Below are 22,496 nucleotides of genomic sequence, written 5' to 3'. Positions count from 1 at the left end.
GACCCGACCACCCAGGTTCAAGGCCGGGCCAAACCCGGGCTCGACCGGATAAGAGTGGGTTCGGCCTACTTCTTTGATCCCGTGTTTGGGACTAGACCCAGCCTGACCGACGACCCGTCTAGGCGCGGGTCGGGTCTAACCAGACCCATGGCCCCTGAGTCGTAGGCTAGCCCTTGGGTTTTTTTTCTAACTTTTTTTTGTTTTACCTTTTTAATTGTATTAAACTTGTACTTACAATTATAAAATTATTTCTAATTTATTTTTTAGTAATTTAAACATGCATTAAACTAATTTTAAACTTATATTAAACTTTTTAATCCTTCAAGTAAATAGTAGCAAGCTTAAAAATCGCTACTTTGTTTCTCAATAGGCCAAAACGCCCACAAGCTAAAGACTTATGATCTTTTGGCTTTGTTGGCAACTAGCTTCAGACCCAAAGAAACAACTAGCCTAACCAAAAAAATATATCATGGGATCAATGCAGGTCGCGTCTGGCTGGTATAGGTCTAATCAGACATGGGCCGAGCCAACATAGACTGGGCCTACTTCTCTGACACCAGTCTGGGGCTAAACCCAACCCAACCCATGACCCGAGTATATCATAGGACGAGTTAGGCCCTGCCAACTGCAGGTCAGGCTGGATCGTGACCCATGAAGGGCTTCGTCGGGTCAGCCCGCGGGTCGACCCAGCTCACGCCTAACCCTAATTAAGGCTCGTTGTTACTCGCTTTGCCACATTCTTCTTGACACTGCAGAGGTTGTGTTCTTTAAAAGATCCTTTGAATAACATGTTCAGTAGTGAGGAGTTTCTAAGGAGCACTTGGGCGAGGAAGGTAAAAGGTGTGAATGCAAAGGATAAGGTTCTTTACACGAGAGGATTTTGGGGAAAAGTGTTTTTCTTCTTTACCACTAATCTTCCACTAGTTCATGTCCTTCGGGAAGTGGATTTGGATATGAGACCCTCTATGCCATTCTTGCATGAGATGATGGACAGGAGAAAATTGCGGATGCATGTAGTGGAAAGAAGAGATTGTACATGTCTTATTAGAAGCTAATTGATTCTTGATGGATCAATACATTGCGTCAACCTATTCATGCTGCCGTTTACTATCTCAATTCGAGATATTTCTATGGGTACAGATTTAGCGAGTATTTGGAGGTGAAGAAAGGATGCAATTTTGTTGGATGAGGTATCTCCTAATGATGAGTGGATAGTTGAGGAGGCTTGTTTTCCGAACGATCCGAGCTGGCTAGATGTTGATGACAGAAATAGCGAGTATTTTGATGTTGCTGCAATCAATAATATAGCTACTGTGGAAGAAGATACGAAAGATGCTCCAACTGCAAAGAAACAAAGAATTGATAGTTCTTGTAAGTTTCCTTAGAACTTCAATGTGATGTTAAATTAAATGAATACTTAAGTTTTTGATTGAAACTATTTCTAAACTCTACAGCATCCTCCACTCGAAATGGAAAAGATATCGCCGTCAAAGATGAAGCGGATCCCGATGATGCGAATTACATACTAGAGGAGGATGACTTAGTTGTTTTGAGAGAAATAGCTCTAGAAGAAGATCATTCTTGTAGGACTGATCAAAGCTCAAAGCTTGAAACTTAAAACTTGGAAATGTTTGATTTTGTTAAGACTTATTTGATTGCTTTAAACGGAACATATATGATCATTTCATGATGCTTTTTGAACTGGTTACTAGTCATGTATGACTAACTTTTATTAAGAAATTGTGATATTATATTCTATATTTGACAATTATGATGTTATGTTTGAAGATTTTGATGATTCTAATAATTGAAGTCATTATGAATTGCTTGTATGTATAAAATATCTAAATAACTAATAATTAATATAACCTATGTTATGTGTTATGTTTTTTTGCATTTTTTCAATAACCTTTAACAAGAGGTACGCGTTACAATATGCGTTATCATTATTTTCAACATTGATATATACATATATACATATGTATATATATACACACAACACACATATATAGGGTTACAATACAACTAGGGTTTAACTAACTTAGTTACACACATGTAAAAATACATATTTGACCATTGATATTAATGGTCAACAGTATTCAATGTGATCTACATGTCATCAAATCGGTGTGGATCAAAATTATGTGCTTTGAGATTTTCTATCCTATAATTCAAGCAACTCAAAAAAACCAACACTAGACCATTATAGACCGTTCATTTCTAAGCCATTAGATGTATAAATTAGAAATATCTACGCTATGTGATTTTTTATCTCTATGAAGTTTAAACGCATAGATCACAATGAGTTTGTTGATCATTAATATCGATGGTCAAACATGTGGTTTTACATGTGTAACTAAGTTAGATATACCCTAGGTGTATTGTAACCATACACGTGTGTGTACACACACACCATAATCCGTTTAAAAGCGTGAGTTTGAGAAAATTTTTCAAATGGACAAAAGTACCATTAATCCTTTAACATATTAACTGTTATCATATTCTAATTAATATAAATCATTATCTCTTTAAAAGTGTGAGTTTTGAATAAATCTTTCCACGGTGAAAATTACCCTCGACCCTTTTTGGATATTGCATTGTATGATTACCTTTTTTTATAATAGTATATCTTTGATGAATAAAAATTAGTTAAATCTTTTCCATTTATCAAATTGAGTTTGGGTTTTTATTATTGGATCAACTCTCACCAAATAAAAATATTATCTTAACTTGGCTTACTAGTCTCAATCCAAGCTAACTAAATCTAAAGTCTCTAATCCAACTCTATTCAATGAGTGGAGTAGCCTTAGTTACAAGTTTTAACTAGATTTGATTGGATTAATTATATTTTCATTTTAGATTTGTTTAGCAACTTTGAATACTCAATAGATATTTAAAAAACCAGTGATCATTTGGTCTTATGATTTTTGTCTGAAATAAAAAAAAATGCATTTCTGCTCTTAATATAATTTATCCTTTCAAAGTCTTTTGAACTGAAATCCGTAAATATATATGTTTTTATGGTGCATTATGTAACTTAAAGTCTATGGAATTAATTTAATGTTAATTCTACAACCCCCGGATTTTTTTATCCCACATAACCCTCTTAGAGTTTGGTGGTTTCACTAAACACACTTGAACTTTATCCTTTTCTCACCTGATCTCTCAACATATAATTGGAAATAACTAAAATGTTTTTGATAGAAAAAACCTTTTAAGTAGAGGGAAAATGTTGTTTGTAAATGACAAATGACTAAATTGAAGATATTTTCTCTCAACAACAGTTTAGTTACCTGTTAGTTACAGGTAAAAGGCTCCAATGCGAAAAGTGTAAAATTCACGGGTTTTGTGACACCCTAAAGTTCAAAGGGTGGTTATTGAGATAACAAAAGTCCCGAGTTTATACTCATCAAAGTTTAGGTTCTTTTTCGAAATTAGCGCATTAGTTTACATTGAGATATTTTAATTTCACAAAACTCCCCTTATTTTTTAGGGGTTTGCACAAAGCCCCACAACTTTTTTCATCACTAGACCCCCTACATGTCATGGACAAACAACTAATATGTAAAGAGAAAAAAAACCTCAATGTAGTTATTCACCATTCACAGGCAACACATATACTTACCCTTATTAATAGTATTTCTCTCAACTAAAATTTAGTTTTTTGGCAAGTAAGGATCTAGTGACAAACTGCTTTTTTGGGGGGGCTGGGGCATAAGGGGTGGGGGTTGTGAGACACCCCAACGTTCATCAGGGTTTTCTAAAATAAAAAACATTGATGTGGAATTTAAGCAAGGGTTAAGAAAAGAGAGAAGAAAAAAAGTTAATTTAGTTAACTCGTAATGACTTAAATATAATTGAATTCTATTGAGACTATATAGTTGAAACGAGTTATTCGTGTTCGGCAAATAAATAATGATTAAGGAGGTTACTTGCTAAAAATAATCCTAGATTAGTGAATATAAATATCTTTTCTAAAAGTTACAATCCCTACTTTCAAAGGGAGTTAATCCTGATCCCCCTCTTCCCGTGGATTAGTTAACCCCCTAAATAAGGGTTTAACTAATTTTAACTGTTAATAAAGATTTGTTGACCCGTTAACAAATTAAATTGCTTAACCACTCAATTAGCTCGTTGCCAAAGAAAGCCTCAAAGGATTATTTGTAGAGCCATCAAGTCTGGGGTTTTTTGTGAAATTAATAGAAATGTTTTAATAGGATAATGATCTATCCTAATTAATAGAAGCATACTTAATAGGATAGGAAGTTATAAATAATTGTTTCAGAGCTCATCAAATGACACTCCATAAGAAAAGAATAATTTTTGCTAAGATTTATATCTGACATTATTAAATTGTCTCAAATTTGATTACAGATAATTGTCCAAGAGCTTATCAAATGAGACTAAAAGAAAAGATCAATTTAATTAAGACTTGTATTTAACATTATTAAATTGTCTCAAATTTGATCTCAATTTAAACAGCAATTAACCCAAGTTTAAATTTTTGATCTCCATTTTATTTACACTTTTACGATTAGTATTGCACGTTATAAACTGATACAGAAAAATTATTTTGCCTTACAGTTCAAAAGAACATGATTACCTCTTTTATTACTCGCCTTAAAAAACATACAATCCGAAAACTCACTAAATAAGCTTTATTTTGAATCATTATTGGAAGTTTTTTCTTTGACAAATGCATGTACTTGAGATTGTATGTTAAATTTTGAAATGCAGATATTGTTTTTATTACTCGCCTTAAAAAACATACAATCCGAAAACTCACTAAATAAGCTTTATTTTGAATCATTATTGGAAGTTTTTTCTTTGACAAATGCATGTACTTGAGATTGTATGTTAAATTTTGAAATGCAGATATTGTTTTTAATGTTTTAACATGTACATTAAAACATGCATTGTGTATACCACTTTAAAATCAGTTGGATAGTGGATATCAAGAAGCAAATCATTAGACATCATTAAACATAAAATAATGGGAAAACTGAATTTGAGAGTGAGTTACTAGTTGCCTTATTCTATTTTTAATTTGAAAGTGTCAGCAAAGATATAAATCTTAAAAAAATCAAAATATATGACCACGTGCAATGCACGTGCATTCTATATAATATACACGCACGTTATTTGAATAAAGTCGTGAGACTTCAAAGTATATCCTCTCTTCAAACTTGAAGTTAAGTAATTACTTATTAATTGCTTGTTAAGCCTTCATGTCAGTTGGGTGACATCATTATGTGATCATGAAATTATAAATATTATTGATAAAATGAATGTAATTATGAACGAGCTATAAATTAATGATTATATATTTAAGTATCTATAAGTTGTGTTAAATTAAAAAATAAGTAAAATATTTTTATAGTAAAATATTTTTATATGATGATTTTTTGTAACTAATTCTTAAAATTATTATGAATATCTTTTATACTTTCTTAAAAGTAAACAGTAAACAAAAATTTTAATCGAGAGATTATGTTTGAAAATTTTAACACAAACGACACTTTCACCTAAAAGTAACAATTTCGCGACACATAGGCTTTTTTTATCGCCGAAGGCAATTTTAAGCAAAATATTAAGGGATTTTTTGCATATAGACCCCTCAATCTCTAATATTGTTTGAATTGATCCATCTATTCTCCTCCCTATATTCTGAAATTTGTATTAAATAAAACCTCCTTCCTATCATCTCCTCTCTCCTTCCTACCATCTCCGTTCTCTTCTCCATATCCCCAACATTCCCTCCTCTCTACCACTGCTCGCTCATTTTCTATGTTCTCACTCTTATCTTTTCTTTTCCACCATCTCCTCCATTCTCTTCTCCTCCCAATCTCCAACCTCACCCTCCTCACTCCCACTCCTCTTGCTCCTCCTCTCTCCCTCTCCCTCCTTGTTCCGCTCACTCCTAATCCCTAATATTAAATATTCTACCAAAAACCCAACCTCTTTCTCTTCTTCTCCCCCACTCCCTCTCCCTCCTTGCTTCACACACTACCTCTTCACTCTCCAATTATCAAAAATTAGAGAAGTTAAAGAAGTTAAGATGTGGGGTGAGAGAAAGAGGAGAGAAGAGTGGGAGAGGAGGGGAGATTGAGGATTAGGTGGAGATAGTGGGAAGGAGGATGGAGGAGATGATGAAAGGGAGGGAAAAGGCAGATTTTTTTGCAAATTTTAGAACTTCAAGGGGTAAATCCGAAAATATGGGAGATTTGAGGGGGATATATCAAACAATCATTTACTATTTTGCTTAAAAATTGATTTCGGCTATCGAAAAGGCTTATGTCGCCACTTTATCACTTTTTTTAGGTCACAGTGTCGTCGATGTCACTTTCCAGGCCAAAGTAGCAAAGGGGATATATGAAACAATCATTTACTATTTTGCTTAAAATTTGATTTCGGCAATCGGAAAGGCTTATGTATCGCCAATTTATCACTTTTTAGGTCAGTGTCGTCGATGTCACTTTCCAGCACATATACACACACACACACAAACATATATATAGTTGGACTATTCTCCTCTTAAGAGGAGAGGGAGTCTTTTGCTCCCATATTCGTAGACCTTGGATGGATTTCTGGATGGTTGAAAATCTTCAAAAAATGTAAGGTAACGAAAGCTATCAAGGGTAAATCAGACATAAAAATCTCTAACATTATGGAAGTTGTTGATTATTTATAGTTGTTGATTATTCATTCTTCCTTCTTTGTTTCTCCTCGCGTCTCTTCTCTCTACCTATGTTTCTCCATTAAATAACCAGAGCCTTAAACTATCAAAGTGCATAGAGAGTAATCCGAAAGAAATATTTCACAATAATAATAAATAAACATGAACATAAATAAACTTCCACCCTTCCATTCTTTAAAAACTATTGTCATCATTGCAAGCCAAGAACACCTCCTTTCCCGTGGAACCCATTAAAACATTATTTACATGTTATCATGAACTTTTATTCATTCTATTATTACAAGCATTAATATGCTCTTTTCTGCTCTTAAATATTTTACTTCAAATTTTTATTTGATCTAGTTTGTTAATCTTTGCTCAATTAATTAGTAATCATTGTTATCAAGGTGCAAGGCGCAATGCGGGGCGCAAATGCCCCTTACGCGCACCATGCGCAAGACGCATAACGATGCGCGTGCCTCACTGAATTGAGGCGCACAACTCAAACTAATATTTACCAACATAAGACAAAGAAGCATATAAGCAACATGTTTATAAATTGTCACATAAAAAACCAAGAAATATAATTTCACTAACTAAATCACGAAAGAATCTTAGTTAGCATGCATAACATAAAGAAGTTCATAAGTTTCTATAAATCACAATGCAAGATAATCTCCAACATAAGCAAAAGTCTATGAAATAAAACAAGCAAGTAACAAATGAGAAATATGTATTTTTATTTAAAATATGATATATGTAATTTTAAGTAACAATTAAGTGATTAAAAAACATGATTGTTCATAAATTTCTAGTTAGCATTCTTAATTGCTATTTGCTAGTTAGCACGAAAAGATAGAGAATGGAGATAACAATTACATATTACATGTTCATAATTTTCTAGTTAGCATACTAATTGGAGAAGGAAGTTACAATTAGCAAACAAGTATACTAAATTACTAATTATTGTTTCTTTTTTATAGGTTAAACATGAAAAGATGGAGAATGGATTAGCAACTAGCAATAAAGAGTATTACATGATGTAAATATGTAATATGTAAATTATTTAAAAAAAATAGTCTATTACATGATGCAAGTGTCGAGCGCGTGCGAGGCGCACGCGAGGCGCGCACGAGGGGCACGCAAGGCGTGCGCCTCGTGTGCGTGTAATGCCCTGCCTCTGGTGCGGGGCGTAATTTTGCCCCAGCCTGCAGCGCCCCCTCGTGTGCGTGTAATGCCCTGCCTCTGGTGCGGGGCGTAATTTTGCCCCAGCCTGCAGCGCCCCGCGCCCGGGGCGCGCCCCTCGATAACAATGTTAGTAATTACAAGTTTTCAACTTCACATCTTGTAGCAGGTCAAAGAGTTTTCTTTTTTTTAAATGAAATTCATGATTATTTGATTTTGATCGAAGAAAGGGAGGAGAAGATGGGAGAAAGAAATAGAAACGTGTAATTTGTTACTCCCATAATTTAAGGAAATTTTTTAAAGTCCAATTTACCCATCGTAACTTACATTGCCTGACATTTTGTCTGAAGATTTTCAACTATCCAAAAATCCATCGAAGGGCTAAGGACTACAAATGTGGGAGCAAAAGATTCGCTCTCCTTATAAGAGAAGAATAGTCCAACTCATATATGTACACACACACATATAATCTGGTATTTTAGCATATATATAAATATATATGAGAAAAAAATAGGTATGCTGGTACCAAGCACGAACTTTGTGCTTGGTAGTGAGGTTCCTCATTTCTATCCATTCATTTTAAGAGGGGACCACAGTCGCATGGGTTGGACAATTATAGGGTGAACATTTTCAAGTGGGGACCACTTGAATGAGTGAATGGGAATGACCACCTCACTACCAAGCATAAAGTTTGTGCTTGGTACCAAGTATACACATTATTCAATATGTGTGTGTATGTGCGTATGGATTTTCTTTAAATGTAATATGTGATATTTAAATGTGACTTGCGTTATTTCAAGATAACATGTGCTATTTCAATATATCTTACGGTATTTGAATACAATTTATTGTAGACACCTGATGGCATTTCCTTTCTTAAAACTCAAAGTAATTAAGTAATTACTTTTGAATTGTTGGTTAAGCCTACGTAGCTTGTTTTGGTAACATTATTATGTGCTTGTGTAGTTATGAATGACTACTAAAATGAATGTGAAATTATGATAAGATGTAAATTTGTGATTATGTATTAGAAAAAATTATTGTAATACTTGTTAGTAAATGTGGATAGCTTAAATTAAATTAAAATTTTTTGTTTAAAATACTTTTTCTACTTTGGAATTCTTGTCCTAATTCTTAAAATTATTATGAACATGTTATACATTTTTTAAATTAAATAATAAGAAAATACTTTAAAATGTGTTTGCGGTGTGCTTTTAAGTCATGAAGACTCCAGAGGACATTATCGCATTTCTCAAGATAGCTTAAGACCTTAGAGTGTTTTCTTTGATTTTAAATTTTAAACTTGAAGTATATGTACTTTTAGATTGGTTATTAAACATTTATGATGTATTTTTGTTGAGAAACGATGATGATATATTTAATAATTGTGATGATTCTAATTACGAAATTATTTTGAATATTTTTATTTATAAATATATTAAAAAAATAATAAACCACATAGCTTACATTATGCATTACATTGTTTAGCATTTTACATTATCAGGAAGTGAGCATAACAATAAGCATTATTGTTATTTTCAAGATTGTTCTAAAAGCATGTGATACAATACCAATGAGCAAGGTTTTAAATATCGGTTATCGAAAATATAATGGAAGGCCAAAATTCATATCAGATCCCGGTTATCGGGATATATCGAGGATAAGTAGTAAAAATTGGAGTGTCATATCGGATGGTGAGCACATATAATATGATGTCCTAAAATATAATATAAGCACATTTAATGAAATATTGAAAGATGATCTTCGAGAGAGGTCGTTGATAGAGGTCTATGAGTGAGAAATTTGCGAGCGGTTTTTGGGGAGAGAATAGTGGAGGCAGAGAGAATTATGGTTACACGACAAGCAGATGTGAAACAGAATAGGATAGCATGATTTTTGTTTTGTGGATGCCGGTCGGGTATGGAAAAAAGAGGGTTTTTACCTCCAAGTCCGAACTGGTTCACTTATAATGTAAATTATAGAGAAAACCGGTGATTTTATCTACGAGAAACCGCTTTTTTGGATTTACACCGATATATTGGGACAAATCAGTCAAAAATGATATGCGATAAATTTTTGCAGGAATCGTATCGACATGGCCCAAACCCTACATATCGACTATAAATCGATAAAATCGACCTATTTTTAAAACATTGGCAATGAGAGAAGTAGAGGCAGAGCCATATAGAGCCCCTAACCTTATGGATATCAACAAAACTATAGGTATTAATATCTTGTAATTTTCTAAACTAGAACGCTAAAGTGTAAATCTCAAACAAAAAAGAATATGCTTCTTTCATCCTCACGATCTGTACGTGACTTTTTATTCTCTCGACATCCTCCCCTCTGCAACCTCGACTAGCTTAGATTTCAATTTTCAACATATCTTCATCATTATCAAGTTAAATTGTTCAATAAATCTATAAACTTTTATCTTCAAGAGTTAAATAAACATTTAGATAGTCATAATAAATTGTTTTCTTGTGTTGCATATCTTGAACCAGGTTCTCTTCATTTGATAAAGAAAAATTATTCGATTGACCAAGTTTTATCTTAAAGATTTTTCCGAAACAAGATCACATAGAGCTTAGCGATTAACCTGAGAACTACATTTCTTAAATAAATACCCATCATGATTTTTCTCAAATTGAAGGCAAGAGCGGAGCTATATAGGGCCCAAGAGGGCCCCGGCCCCTCTTGGATATAAAAAAACCTATATGTATTAATATATTTGTAATTTTCTAAACTATGAGGTCTAAAGTTTAAAACTCTCAAACAAAAAAGAATATGCTTCTTTCTTTCTCGCGATATGTACGCGAGTTTTTTCTCTCGACATCCTCCCCTCTGCAACCACAAACAATGTGGAGTTCAAGTGCCTACAGATCTTCATTACTTCAAGTTGAATTGTTCAATAAATCTATAGATTTTTAACTTCAATAGTTAAACAATCATTTTGATAATCGTATTACGAAGTTGCTTTCTCATGTTGCATGTCTTGAATCAAGTAATTCATTCTCTTTGTTTGATAAAGGAAAGTTATTCAATAGGTCAAGTTTTATCCTAAAAAATTCTCGAAATAGATCACATGGAGCTTAGCGATCAACTTGAGAACTACATCTCTTAAATTAGTACTCATCATGATTTTTCCTAAATTAAAGGGATCACTAAAGTTGTAAAAATTTGATTGAATAGAAGACGGATACTTTATACCCTTTGGTGTACAAGTTGGAGAAGTTGCCATTAATCTTGCCCATTGCAAAGGCAAGTGTTGAAAGAGTATTTTTAGCAATGAAAGTTATTAAGAATGACCTTCAAAACTATATGGGAGATGAGTATATGAATGATTGTTGGTTGTCTTACAATGAACAAGATATATTGCAATAATGATGAAGATGTAATGAAACAGTTTCAAGAAATAAAGACAAGAAGAATGGTATTGTAAACACTATATTCCTAAGTTGCATGGAAACGGGTATGGATGCGGATGCCTGTACAGGTGCGGTTGCAAGACACATCAAATTTGTAAAGGGTAGGATACAGGGACATAACTATATAAATATTTATGTACACACACATATATTATATATTGAAATTAGTAATATAGATGAGATAAATATTGTTTTTATCACGTATTATGAGAATTAAAATTCTTATAATATTTCTATGTTTCTTTTATCATGTTGATTATAAATTCAAAAACTATTATTTTTTAATTAAAAACACCGACGACCCTTTAACATAGTAGTTCTTAACACGACCTTTGTCCAACGAGCTTTAGGAAGTGGATGTGAAGTGTAGATATATGTCCAAGAAGAGTATGAGAAGTAGAAGAGTTTTTATATATACTAATAATAACTTTATTATATCGTGATTAGAATATATATTACATTGCTAAGGTAATTATGAATAAATGTATTCATATAAATGAGGAGTGTCCAAGGATATTCCGTACGAACACGGGTACCCGTACATGTCAGGTACGAGTATTGCTTCAGTTAGAAGTAGCCAAGTAATATAGCTATATTCTAATTAGAAATATAATTTTAAAGTCTTGTTATGTAATGATCTTTAGATGCTAATCAATAGGCTAAATTTTTTATATTTTATTGTGTTTAATTATTTGTTGTACCCCTTATAGAAATTTTTGGCTCTGCACTTGACAGAAGAATGATTGATTACTAAAACAAAAATGAGAGGTTGTACCTAAAGTTCATAGTTAGATGGAAGATAACGGAATAACATGAATAATCTTGCACATAACTAAAACAAGTTCATAGTGATGTATCCAAGACTAATTGCTTTGTTAGTCAATCATTCTGAAAAAGGATGGCAAAAGAGAAAATACTTGAGAAGTACTTCTGAAGTGCTGTGGAACTAAAGGATATCAACAAACGAAGGGAATGTTTTATATATTGACTCTCAAATTAGCACCGGCTTATGAATCTGATTACTGGAAATTAATACAACAAAGAGACCAATAGATTGAAATTGAACATTGATATCTATGGATAGAAACAGAATTAAGGAAAAGGGATTAACAGATATCGTTAATAATCAAGAAATAGCATCAATAAGTGAGAGAATTGGTTTGAGCACATGCAAATGCAATTATTACCAATTATAGTGTGTGAGAATGAGCAATAGGATCATAGTTGAAGAGATGGCTAGGAGAAAGCATTAAGATGATATATTGAGATACTAAAGAGAGGTTTGAATACAATTGTTGATCCTTCATCAAATGCAAAATTCCTTCTCCAATTATAAAGGTTGGAAATAAGCTCAAGATAATTCCAAATGAGGAAAAGAAATAAGCTAGATATAGTTATTGTTAGAATTAGTATTTGGGTTATCGGGTTAGGGCCCATTAACCCATTAGCCTATTACCCATATGTACTCCTATATAAAAACCCTTGTGGATGAATGAAAAGGCAGACTCTCTGATTTTTCTTACTCTCAACAAGGTATCAGAGCGACCCTAACCTTTTTTTTTTTCAAGGCGCGCCACTTGCCACTAAAAATAAAAAAACTGCACGCTACCTCGACAAAGCCGTCAGCAGCTCAATCGAAGCCCGACGAAGGCCGCAGCACTACCTCAGGAAGCCCGACTAAGCCACCGCCGTCCTCGGACGGAGCCCAAAGAACTACGAGCCGATCCTTAGATCCAGATCTCAGGCATCTAAGGACAGCGCCGCCGGTCATCCTCTACCACTGTTGATCCGATCAGATCCACCTCTTCACTGCGTCGTCGCTGCGTCCTCGACTCTGAGACACTTCGCCGCCGTCCTCAAGCTCACCGGCCGTCCTCAGCATACCGTCGACGAAAAAAAATTTTACGCTGCTGCTGTTTGTCTTTTTTTCTTTTCTTTTTTTCTGTTTGAGTTTGGGCCTTTTTGTTGGGCCTTGTTGCTGGACTTTGTAAGGAGATGAGTGATTTGTTCATTTACTTGATGGGGGTGTAAGAGCTACAGATCTTAAAAAAACAAAAAAACAAAACAAAAAAACAAAAAAACTAATAAAAAATATATATTTATATATATATTTATTAATATATATATACGTATATATTAAATAAAAAAAATCTCTTGGATGAGATCTCTAACCTTCAGATTTATGAATTCTAACCCTTCGGGTTCCTACACACTAACCTTCGGGTTTTCTATTCTAACCTTCGGGTTCTAACCTGGGTTCTAACCTTCGGGTTTCTGTATTTAAACCTTCGAGTTTTGTATAAGAATATTACGATTCTTCTACTATTGTATCTTGTTCTGTAACAATGACAGGATCTGATATATCTTATTTTGCCACTACTACCCCTACTACTGTTGAGATCTTTGCACCCAAAGTAGTATTGGGAACCACTGTGAAGCTAAATGGCACAAACTATCTTCTTTGGGCTCAGGCTTTTCGCATCTTCATTGGAGCTCAGAACAAATTAACTCATCTTCTGGCCCCTCCTACTTCTACTGATCCTACGTATCCCACACGGATCTCTGCTGACTGTTGTGTGATGACTTGGCTCCTTAATTGCATGAAAGCCCAGATCAGTAGCAGTGTCATGTTCTCGAACACTGCTAAGGAGATGTAGGATAATTTAAAAATTATGTACGGGAATGAGAAAAATGCATCTCGTATATTCGAATTGTATGAACGACTTTTCTCTCTTCAACAGGGCGATCGCTCTGTACCTGAGTACTTTGGTGAGCTAAAAAGTCTGATCGATGAATTAGAGATGCATCAACCCGCCGTCACGGATGTACCAACACTGTTTGGATATCGTAGGGACCTTGTCGTATCCAAATTCTTGTCGGGTCTGAGTCCCACTTTACAGTCTCAAGTACGGGGCCAGATACTAGGAGATACTATTCCTTCTTTGACTACTACTTTCTCAAGAGTTATGCAGATAATTGTTAGAGATATTGCTGCCTCACTGTCTACTCCGTCTCTTGACCAGTCTGCTATGTTCTTCGGACGTGGCAGAGGTCGAGATCGTGATCGTGGACGTGACCGCGACATAAGGGGAGGACGAGACTCTTTTGGTGGAAGACAAATTGACTCAAATAGGAATCTGCGTCAATGCCACCATTGTGGAAGAACTAATCATATATCTGAGAAGTGTTGGGAAAAGTTTAGTCGTCTTGCATGGGCCCAGGTAGCTGATACTACCTTTGCTGCTTCTCCTCCTACTACTACTTCTAGTTCCTCCACAGTTCAAATTTCTCAGGCTGAATTCGACCGGTTGCGTCAACTTGGTCTCTCTCAGAACAGTTATTATGCTACTCATGCATCCTCTTCAAGTATGGATATCTACATTTCCTCTCCTCACAGACCATGAGTATTAGATTATGGCGCCTCTTCTCATATGACAGGTATAAAAGACCACTTTGTTTCCTTAAACCTTTCTGATAAGTTTCCATCGGTCTGGATCGCTGATGGGACATACTCTCCAGTTCTTGGTGATGGAATAGTCCATGCTATTTCATTGCTGACTCTTATTGATGTTATATATCTTCCTAAGTTTCCTGTTAGTTTACTGTCCATCAGTCAGTTCACAAAACACAACTGTAAAGTCACATTTTTCCTTTTCATTATGTTTTTCAGGACCTAGCAACTGGAATGAAGATTGGTTTGGGGCATGAGAGAGGAGGCATGTACTATTTGGATGATAATACGCCCACTACTGGTCTTGTTGCAGAAAAATCTCATCATTCTTTACTATGGCACCAATGCCTTGGTCATCCATCGTTATCGAAACTTCGGTCAATCATTTCTATCGAGTCTTTTGTCTCTTCTTTAGGTTGTAAGTCTTGTGAACTGGGTAAGCACCATCATGCTACCTATCAGAGTCGTGTTAATAAACGCAACAGTTATACGTTTGAGTTAGTCCATTCTAACGTTTGGGGTCCTTGTCGTATACCTTCCGTAAGAGATTATAGATATTTTATTATCTTTGTTGATGACATCTCTCGCATGATTTGGCTTTATCTTTTAAAAAAGAGATCTGAGGTTTCATCTATTTTCAAAATATTTTACAATGAAATCAAAAATTAATTTTTCACCTCTATTTGTATCCTTCGTACCGATAATGCCTTGGAATACATGAAAAATGATCTCTCGTTTTTGTGCAAATATGGGTATTCTCCATGAAACTTCATGCTCTCACACTTTACAACAAAATGGAGTTGCTGAGAGGAAGCATACACACATTTTAGATGTTGATCGAATCGTGATGATACATATGAATGTTCCAAAGTATTTGTGATCTTATGCTGTTATAAGTGCATGTTTCCTGATCAATATAGGATGACCTCTTCTATTCTTAATGGTAAAATATCGTTCACATGTCTTTATCCTGATAAACAGATATTTCCTGTGGTTCCTCGTGTTTTTGGATGTACTTGTTTTGTTTAGGATTTGTCTCCGAGACTGGATAAATTGTCTCCCCGATCTATTAAGTGTGTCTTTGTAGGATACTCTCGCACTCAAAAAGGTTATCGGTGTTGTAATCCATCCACCAGGAAGTATTTTGTGTCCGCAGATATTTTTTTGAGTCAGTTTCATACTTCTCTTCGGCTGGTTCATCTCCAACTGTCAATCCATCTGTGCCTCTTCCGTCTAGTGCTCCTATTACTGTTCCATTGCCTGCTTCCGTTCCTTTTGCTGATGGATCTTCTCCAGAATTACAGGATGCCTCTACTATGCCACCTGCACTACGCCACTACTAACGTATTGTCGTCATCCAAAAGTTTCTGTTCCTCTGCTCCAGCCGAACAGTCATCTCCCGTTGCAAGTCTACCTCCTTCTAATCTTTCTGCTCTAGATATTCCAATTGTTCATCGGAAAGGTAAACGGTCTTGTACTAATCATCTTTTATCTGATTTTGTTTCCTATGACCGTCTTTCTCCCTCTTCTCGTCAGTTTGTTTTGTCTTTGTCCTCTATATCTCTACTCAGGTCATATGAGGAGGTCGTGTTAGTTCCTGCTTGGAAACAGGCCATGGATGAGGAGATGGATGCACTTGTTTCTAGAGGGACTTGGGATCTTGTACCTTTTCCTACGGGTGCTACGATGGTTGGCTGTCGATGGGTTTATACCTTGAAGTATCGCACAGATGGTTCAGTTGATCTCTATAAAGCTCGTCTTGTTGCTAAGGGTTATACTCAAACCTATGGGGTCGACTATCTTGAGACATTCTCTCCCGTTACCTGTCTCAATTCTATTCGCCTACTTTTCTCTATGGCTATTAATCTGGACTGAACCATGTTTCAGCTGGATGTTAAAAATACCTTCTTGTATGGTGACTTGCAGGAGGAAGTCTATATGGAACAACCTCCGGGGTATGTTGCTCATGGGGAGAATAATGTATGTAGGCTTAAAAAGGTGATTTATGGTCTCAAACAGATTCCACGGGTATGGTTTGAGAAATTCAGTACTGCTATATCTGGTGTCGGTTTTAAAATGTCAGTCTGATCACTTAGTCTTCATCTGATGCACTAAATCTGGTTTGATGATTCTGACAGTATATGTTGATGACATCCTACTAACTGGGAGTGACCTTGCTGTCTTAGCAGAGACTAAGAAGTACCTTTCACGTTACTTTGTGATCAAAGATATGAAAAAACTCAAATACTTTCTTGGGATTGAGATTACATATCAAAAGGACTGTTTGCTTCTATTTCAAAGGAAATATGTATTGGACTTGTTAGAAGAAATGGGTCTTTTGGGGTGTAAGCCAGCAAGCACTCCAATGTGTTGGGTCCTTTTGTTTTGATGATGATTTACATACAATTTATATCTAATATTGTTTGTCTAGTGTTTATATTTTGTATCTATTCTAGGTAAATAATAAGTTGGAGGATGGATGGAATCGAACAATCACAATCATATCCAATAGAGGTTGGCGGAATATCGGTATGAAGCAATGCAATTCAAGTCAAGATCCAAGTTCAAGCTTCATCCGCAAGTTTACCAAGAAGAGCTCATTGAATACCTTCTTCAAGTTTGGGTATATAGTTTATAGTGTTTGTAGTATAGGTTTATACTTGTGTGTTAATACTTTAAACTCATATTAATCACACACACGTATTTATTGATTTTATCAAAATATAGGTGTTTTTGATAAAATATTATTTTATTAGTTTATAGATTTCAATATCACTTTATACATAGTTTATCAAGTCTATAAAAACATTTAACAAAGTTTCAAAAGTTTGTTAAGTCAAAAGTCAAAAACATGTATGTTTAGTTTTTATGTTTTTGAACATATTTGAAAAATGAAGTTTTCATATTTAGGAGGTAATTTTTGAAAACCAATTTTTGTAACATGTTTATTATCATGTCTACAATCATTTTTTAAAGTTTTATATTTTTTGAAATTTGTTTGCTATTTTTAAAAATAGTTTAAAAATCAGATTTTTGCTTTAAACAGGCTGTATACTTGTTATCAGTCGACCAATCAGTCGACTGATGAAAGTACCTACAGTTGCCAAAAGTTTGTTTTGTTAGAAGAAATAGGTCTTTTGGGATGTAAGCCAGCAAGCACTCCAATGGAGGTGAATATGGATCTATGGCATGATAATAGTCCTCTCCTAGATGATGCAGGTCAATATAGGAGAATGATTGGAAAGTTGATCTATCTTACTGTGACCAGGCCTGATATTACCTTTGCAGTGGGAGTACTGAGCAGATTTATGCATAAACCTAGAGAGGTTCATTGGACTACTGCTCTTAAGGATTTTAGCTTTATGTTAAAAGCTGTCCTGGAAAAGGATTATTGTATAAGAAACATGAACATTTACACATCTCTGCCTTTTCTGATGCTGGGTATGCAGGAGACATAGGAGATAGGAAATCTACTTTTGGATTTTGCACCTTTATTGGAAGAAATCTGGTTACTAGGAGGAGCAAGAAACAAGATGTAGTTTCTCGATCTAGTGCAGAGGCAGAATACAGAGCTATGGCTCACACTGCATGTGAGATGATATGGTTGTAGAAGTTGTTGACAGAGCTTGGTTTTACTCAGCCTGGACCTATACCTATGCATTGTGATAACCAGTCTGTTATCTATATTGCAAAGAATCCAGTATTTCATGAGAGAACTAAGCACATTGTAGTTGATTGTAATTTTGTTAGAGATGCTTGGGAAAATAAAGTGATCTCTTTTCAGTTCACTCCGTCTGCAGAATAGTTAGCTGACATTCTCACTAAAACTACGTCACCTAAGGTGTTTTTCATTCTATATAACAAGTTGGGCATGGTTGATATATATGCTCTAGCTTGAGGGGGAGTGTTAGAATTAGTATTTGGACTATCGGGTTAGGGCCCATTAACCAATTAGCCTATTACTCATATGTACTCCTATATAAACCCTTGTGAATGAATGAAAAGGCAGACTCTCTGATTTTTCTCACTCTCAACAGTTATTATTAAGCATAAGGTAACGGATTATTGCTCGATATGCATGCTACATGCATATCAGGTGACTAAGCCAAGTGGTGGAAGCTATAAGGATTGTCAAGCTAAGACCAAGGATTGAACAAATGAACAATATTCAATTAGATAAGACCAAACACTCAAAGTACACAGTGTCAGGTAATGCAACGGGTGCCTCTGAGTTTCCTATCTATGTCAGTAAAGTTTTGAAGAAGGATTCTGAAATCAATGATTAATTATACTATAAATTTGAAATTCAAATAAGAACTTGGACTAGAACTCTTTCTTATGGTTTTAATTCATAGAAACATGTTGCATTAAGATTTTCAAATTCTATTATCTAGAGATCCTTTTGTATAGATTTCAAACAAACTTTTATTTATATACTTTTATTTATATATTAAGGTAAATTTTCTATTCCTCAAGACTTCCAGATTTTGATTATTACCTCTTATGATGATATACTAAACTTTTTTATAAGGAGAAGAATCCGTTCAAACAATCTTCCCATGTCTCCTATTGTAATTTTATATTATTCTCAAGGCTAGGGTTTTTAACAAGGTATACTGAACATCCTATCTCCTCATGCAACCGTGTTACATACAGTACAGTGATGCATTTAACAATGTATATTGAATTGCCTATATTCTTGTATAACAATGTTAGATCCTAAAGCTTAGTGGTGGTTGTAGAAACATTAACCAAATTATGCAAATTGATCGATCAAACCTCATCCAATCGAGTCTATTAATCAATATTTCAGAAAGCGCTAGGCAGTTTTGGGGAGTCGGAAACAACACCTAGTGCCCAAGGCACATAGATGTCTTTTGCACCGAGAGGAAGTATTTTTTTTTCAATGATTCAAAAACTTATCCTCACTGTTTTATCTGAGACGTACTCGGATCGAGTTCTAGTCCGACCCATTTTTAATCTGACCTGTTTTCTTCACCTACTGATATGCTTAAAGAGTAATAAATCACTTTTTGATGAGACGATTCCAAGTTAGCAGCTCATAATCGCCTAGGCGCTCTCAAGAATTAAACAGGTAGTCGAGGTACCGCGCAGGCGGGCAACCAGACTGCTTTTTAAAATAATGCTATTGATAAGATCCGCACCACCAAACCCATGTAATCCATTTAGACACAATTGAGGTTGTGTAGACTGTATCCAGGAATGAAAAGGGAAGCTACTGTAATGTGGGAATACTTAAAAGATTAAAGAAAGAAAGATAGTCTACAATAAAAATACGAAAAAGAAAAGGTCATTTAGCTAATTGAATGATTACTAAAGGAATTAATAAATTAAAATATTTATAAAAGAGAAAAATAAATATCAACATAAAAGGTGAATATAACACATAGAATTTGCATACATAAAACTGAGGGCTCTAAAGAGATCTACAGAAGTTGCTGCTAAATCTGGTTCTCTAGAAAATGATAAAAACAATTGTTTACATCTAAAAATTTTGAGGTGTAACAAAATAATGCTAACCTCCGGAAGTAAAGACATTCTTTAGCTCAATCTCAGGATGCATGAAGTAACTCTTAACTCAAATTCCTGCACTGGAGTCTATCTGGTGGATCAACACAAATTTAACTAGCAAACCGAACCAGGTATAGCTAATCAAACTATATTATACAAATGCAGACACAACTATTAGCAATATTAGAATGAATTTTAACGAAAAAACATGACATATATTTTTCAAGGAATCAGTTTAACTTGAAGCTTTATTTGGTATATAAATCATGTAGCATCCTCGTGCATTGCGTAGACGCATGTATGTATAAACGTGACATTTAAATTTTTACGAAATCTTGCATGGGAGACCAAGATTAAGAACTACAATACTATGAATAAGAACATGATGAGGGTACTGCTTTCAGGTGTTTTTGTCAAATGTACTGATCGGTCAAGAAAACAACACCGCAAATAATATTAAGTAAAACCTCAAAGTACCCACTTTGCATGCAAAACTTTTGTGTGAATGGACTCTTTAAGTTGTGATCGATCTACAGAGAATCCATGGACACTAGAATTTTTTTGTTATTGAAATTCTCATTTGCTACATAACCAACTTGTTATCTGAATCAGTATTTTCAATTATGATATATTTTTGCAAGGTTGATCTGATGCATAGAACTTAGCTACCAGGTTGAGAATTCAATGGGTTGACAACTGCAATTGCCATCTTAAAAAAGAACTGAATATACAAACCTAAACAATTAATGCGGACATCATCATGCTGCGTTTTATGCAGAGCTTCAAGTGATAGACGTAGAAGCTGAAGCTTCAGTCCAGTGAACGAGGAATCATCTCCCTCATTATTGTCACAATTAGCATCTTCCCACGGTGTTGCGTGGATATCAGAGAGCTTAAAGAGCACAAACAAGACCTCACCTCGTATCTCTTCACTGTTTGGAGATTAGAATCATCATGACAGTGTCAACATTTTATTCTTAATCAATAGCTAAGTTCAAAGTTGCAGAGATTTTTCACACCTCGGAAGCCGAAGGCCAGCTACGAGGTTAGAGAAAAGAGATGTTTTGCCTCTAATATGAGATGTTGGATCACCATCGCGTTGAGAATCTAAAAGGATGCCCAGGCAATGCAGCTGCATTGAGATGGAAAGCATGAGTATCTAAGTGTTTAATACAAGAGGTTTAGTAGGAAAAGGCAAAAGGTTTGGGCATACCACTCTTTTAATTTGCAAATTGACAATGTCAGGTTATACTTAGCATTAAATTATCCCCAACGAACAGTCGTATGATTTATTTACTAACGCTAAATTCCTTTGTGACAACTCATAATTATAGAGGAAATTAGTGACAAATGAAAAATGGTTGTTATTTAATTGAAAATGATGACGGTGTTATTTGAGTTTGCAGGTGATTATTCATAACTTTTAACGAGTTTCTAATTTTTTAAAGAGAATGGTGGAGCTCACTGATATCCGAGGTCAACCACATTGGTCACCACCCGGGTGGCAGGGCCCCTCCTTGTCCACCTTGATGCCGAGCCTTGGAGGTCGACCGCCTCAACGACTAACAAATTGTTTATTGTCATGTCTTTTCCTTCTCCCTCGGACCCTCTCCTCGTGATTATTTTGCTACCTCCAAAAACCCCTCTAATTTAGGATGACTTTGGCTTCAAAATTCAACTACCACAAATAAATAGCTGAAGAAAAAGAGAGAAAAGATATTGAAATTTATTTTAGCAAGAAAGTTGACTTTAGTATCAAGTTTGATTGGAACGTCATCTATAAAAAGACAAATTACACATTAAGAATTTTAATAAATTTAGGAATATTTCTACAATCTATGAGAGTTTTTGTGTTAGCATGATTAGAATTTTGGCTAAATGGCCTTAAATACCCTATTGTTTCACTACCTTCATACGTAAATACCCTAAGTTGTAAAACCTAGCACTCAAATGCCCTAGACAGTCAGTTTGGATACAAAGGAGGAGAGGGGACAAGGTGACTGAGATAAACCCAAAGGGAGGGGGTGGAAATTGAAGGGGTGGGATATGCTTAATTGTGTTTGGATGGACAACAAGGAGATATATGGGTACACTATAATATGTGTTTAGTTAGAGGAAAGGATGGAAATGTGAGGGAAGCTTACTTGACCAATGTCGCCCTTTTAAAGAAATTACAAACAATTTTATTAATTATGAGTTTTGGTTTTCTCATAGCGCAATATTG

General features: G+C 34.8%; 1 protein-coding gene across 2 annotated transcripts in view; it reads right to left on the bottom strand.

Annotated features, from left to right (window-relative positions):
* The window catches only part of LOC109824803 (protein PRD1), a 51,763-nt gene that overhangs the window by 20,887 nt on the left and 8,380 nt on the right, over window positions 1–22,496 (bottom strand). For both annotated transcript variants that reach the window (XM_020391450.1, XM_020391451.1), the window contains exons 2-3: window positions 21,292–21,404; window positions 21,008–21,204 (exon numbers count right to left, since the gene is read on the bottom strand). In XM_020391450.1, coding sequence (XP_020247039.1) covers window positions 21,008–21,204; window positions 21,292–21,404 — 310 coding nt within the window. The remainder of the gene's footprint in view (window positions 1–21,007; window positions 21,205–21,291; window positions 21,405–22,496) is intronic.

This window comes from Asparagus officinalis, chromosome 9 (genome assembly GCF_001876935.1).
Source record: "Asparagus officinalis chromosome 9, Aspof.V1, whole genome shotgun sequence".
NCBI classification, from domain to species: domain Eukaryota; kingdom Viridiplantae; phylum Streptophyta; class Magnoliopsida; order Asparagales; family Asparagaceae; genus Asparagus; species Asparagus officinalis.
The sequence above is the reverse complement of the archived record's forward strand: the minus strand, read 5'-3'. Positions and strand labels throughout refer to the sequence as shown.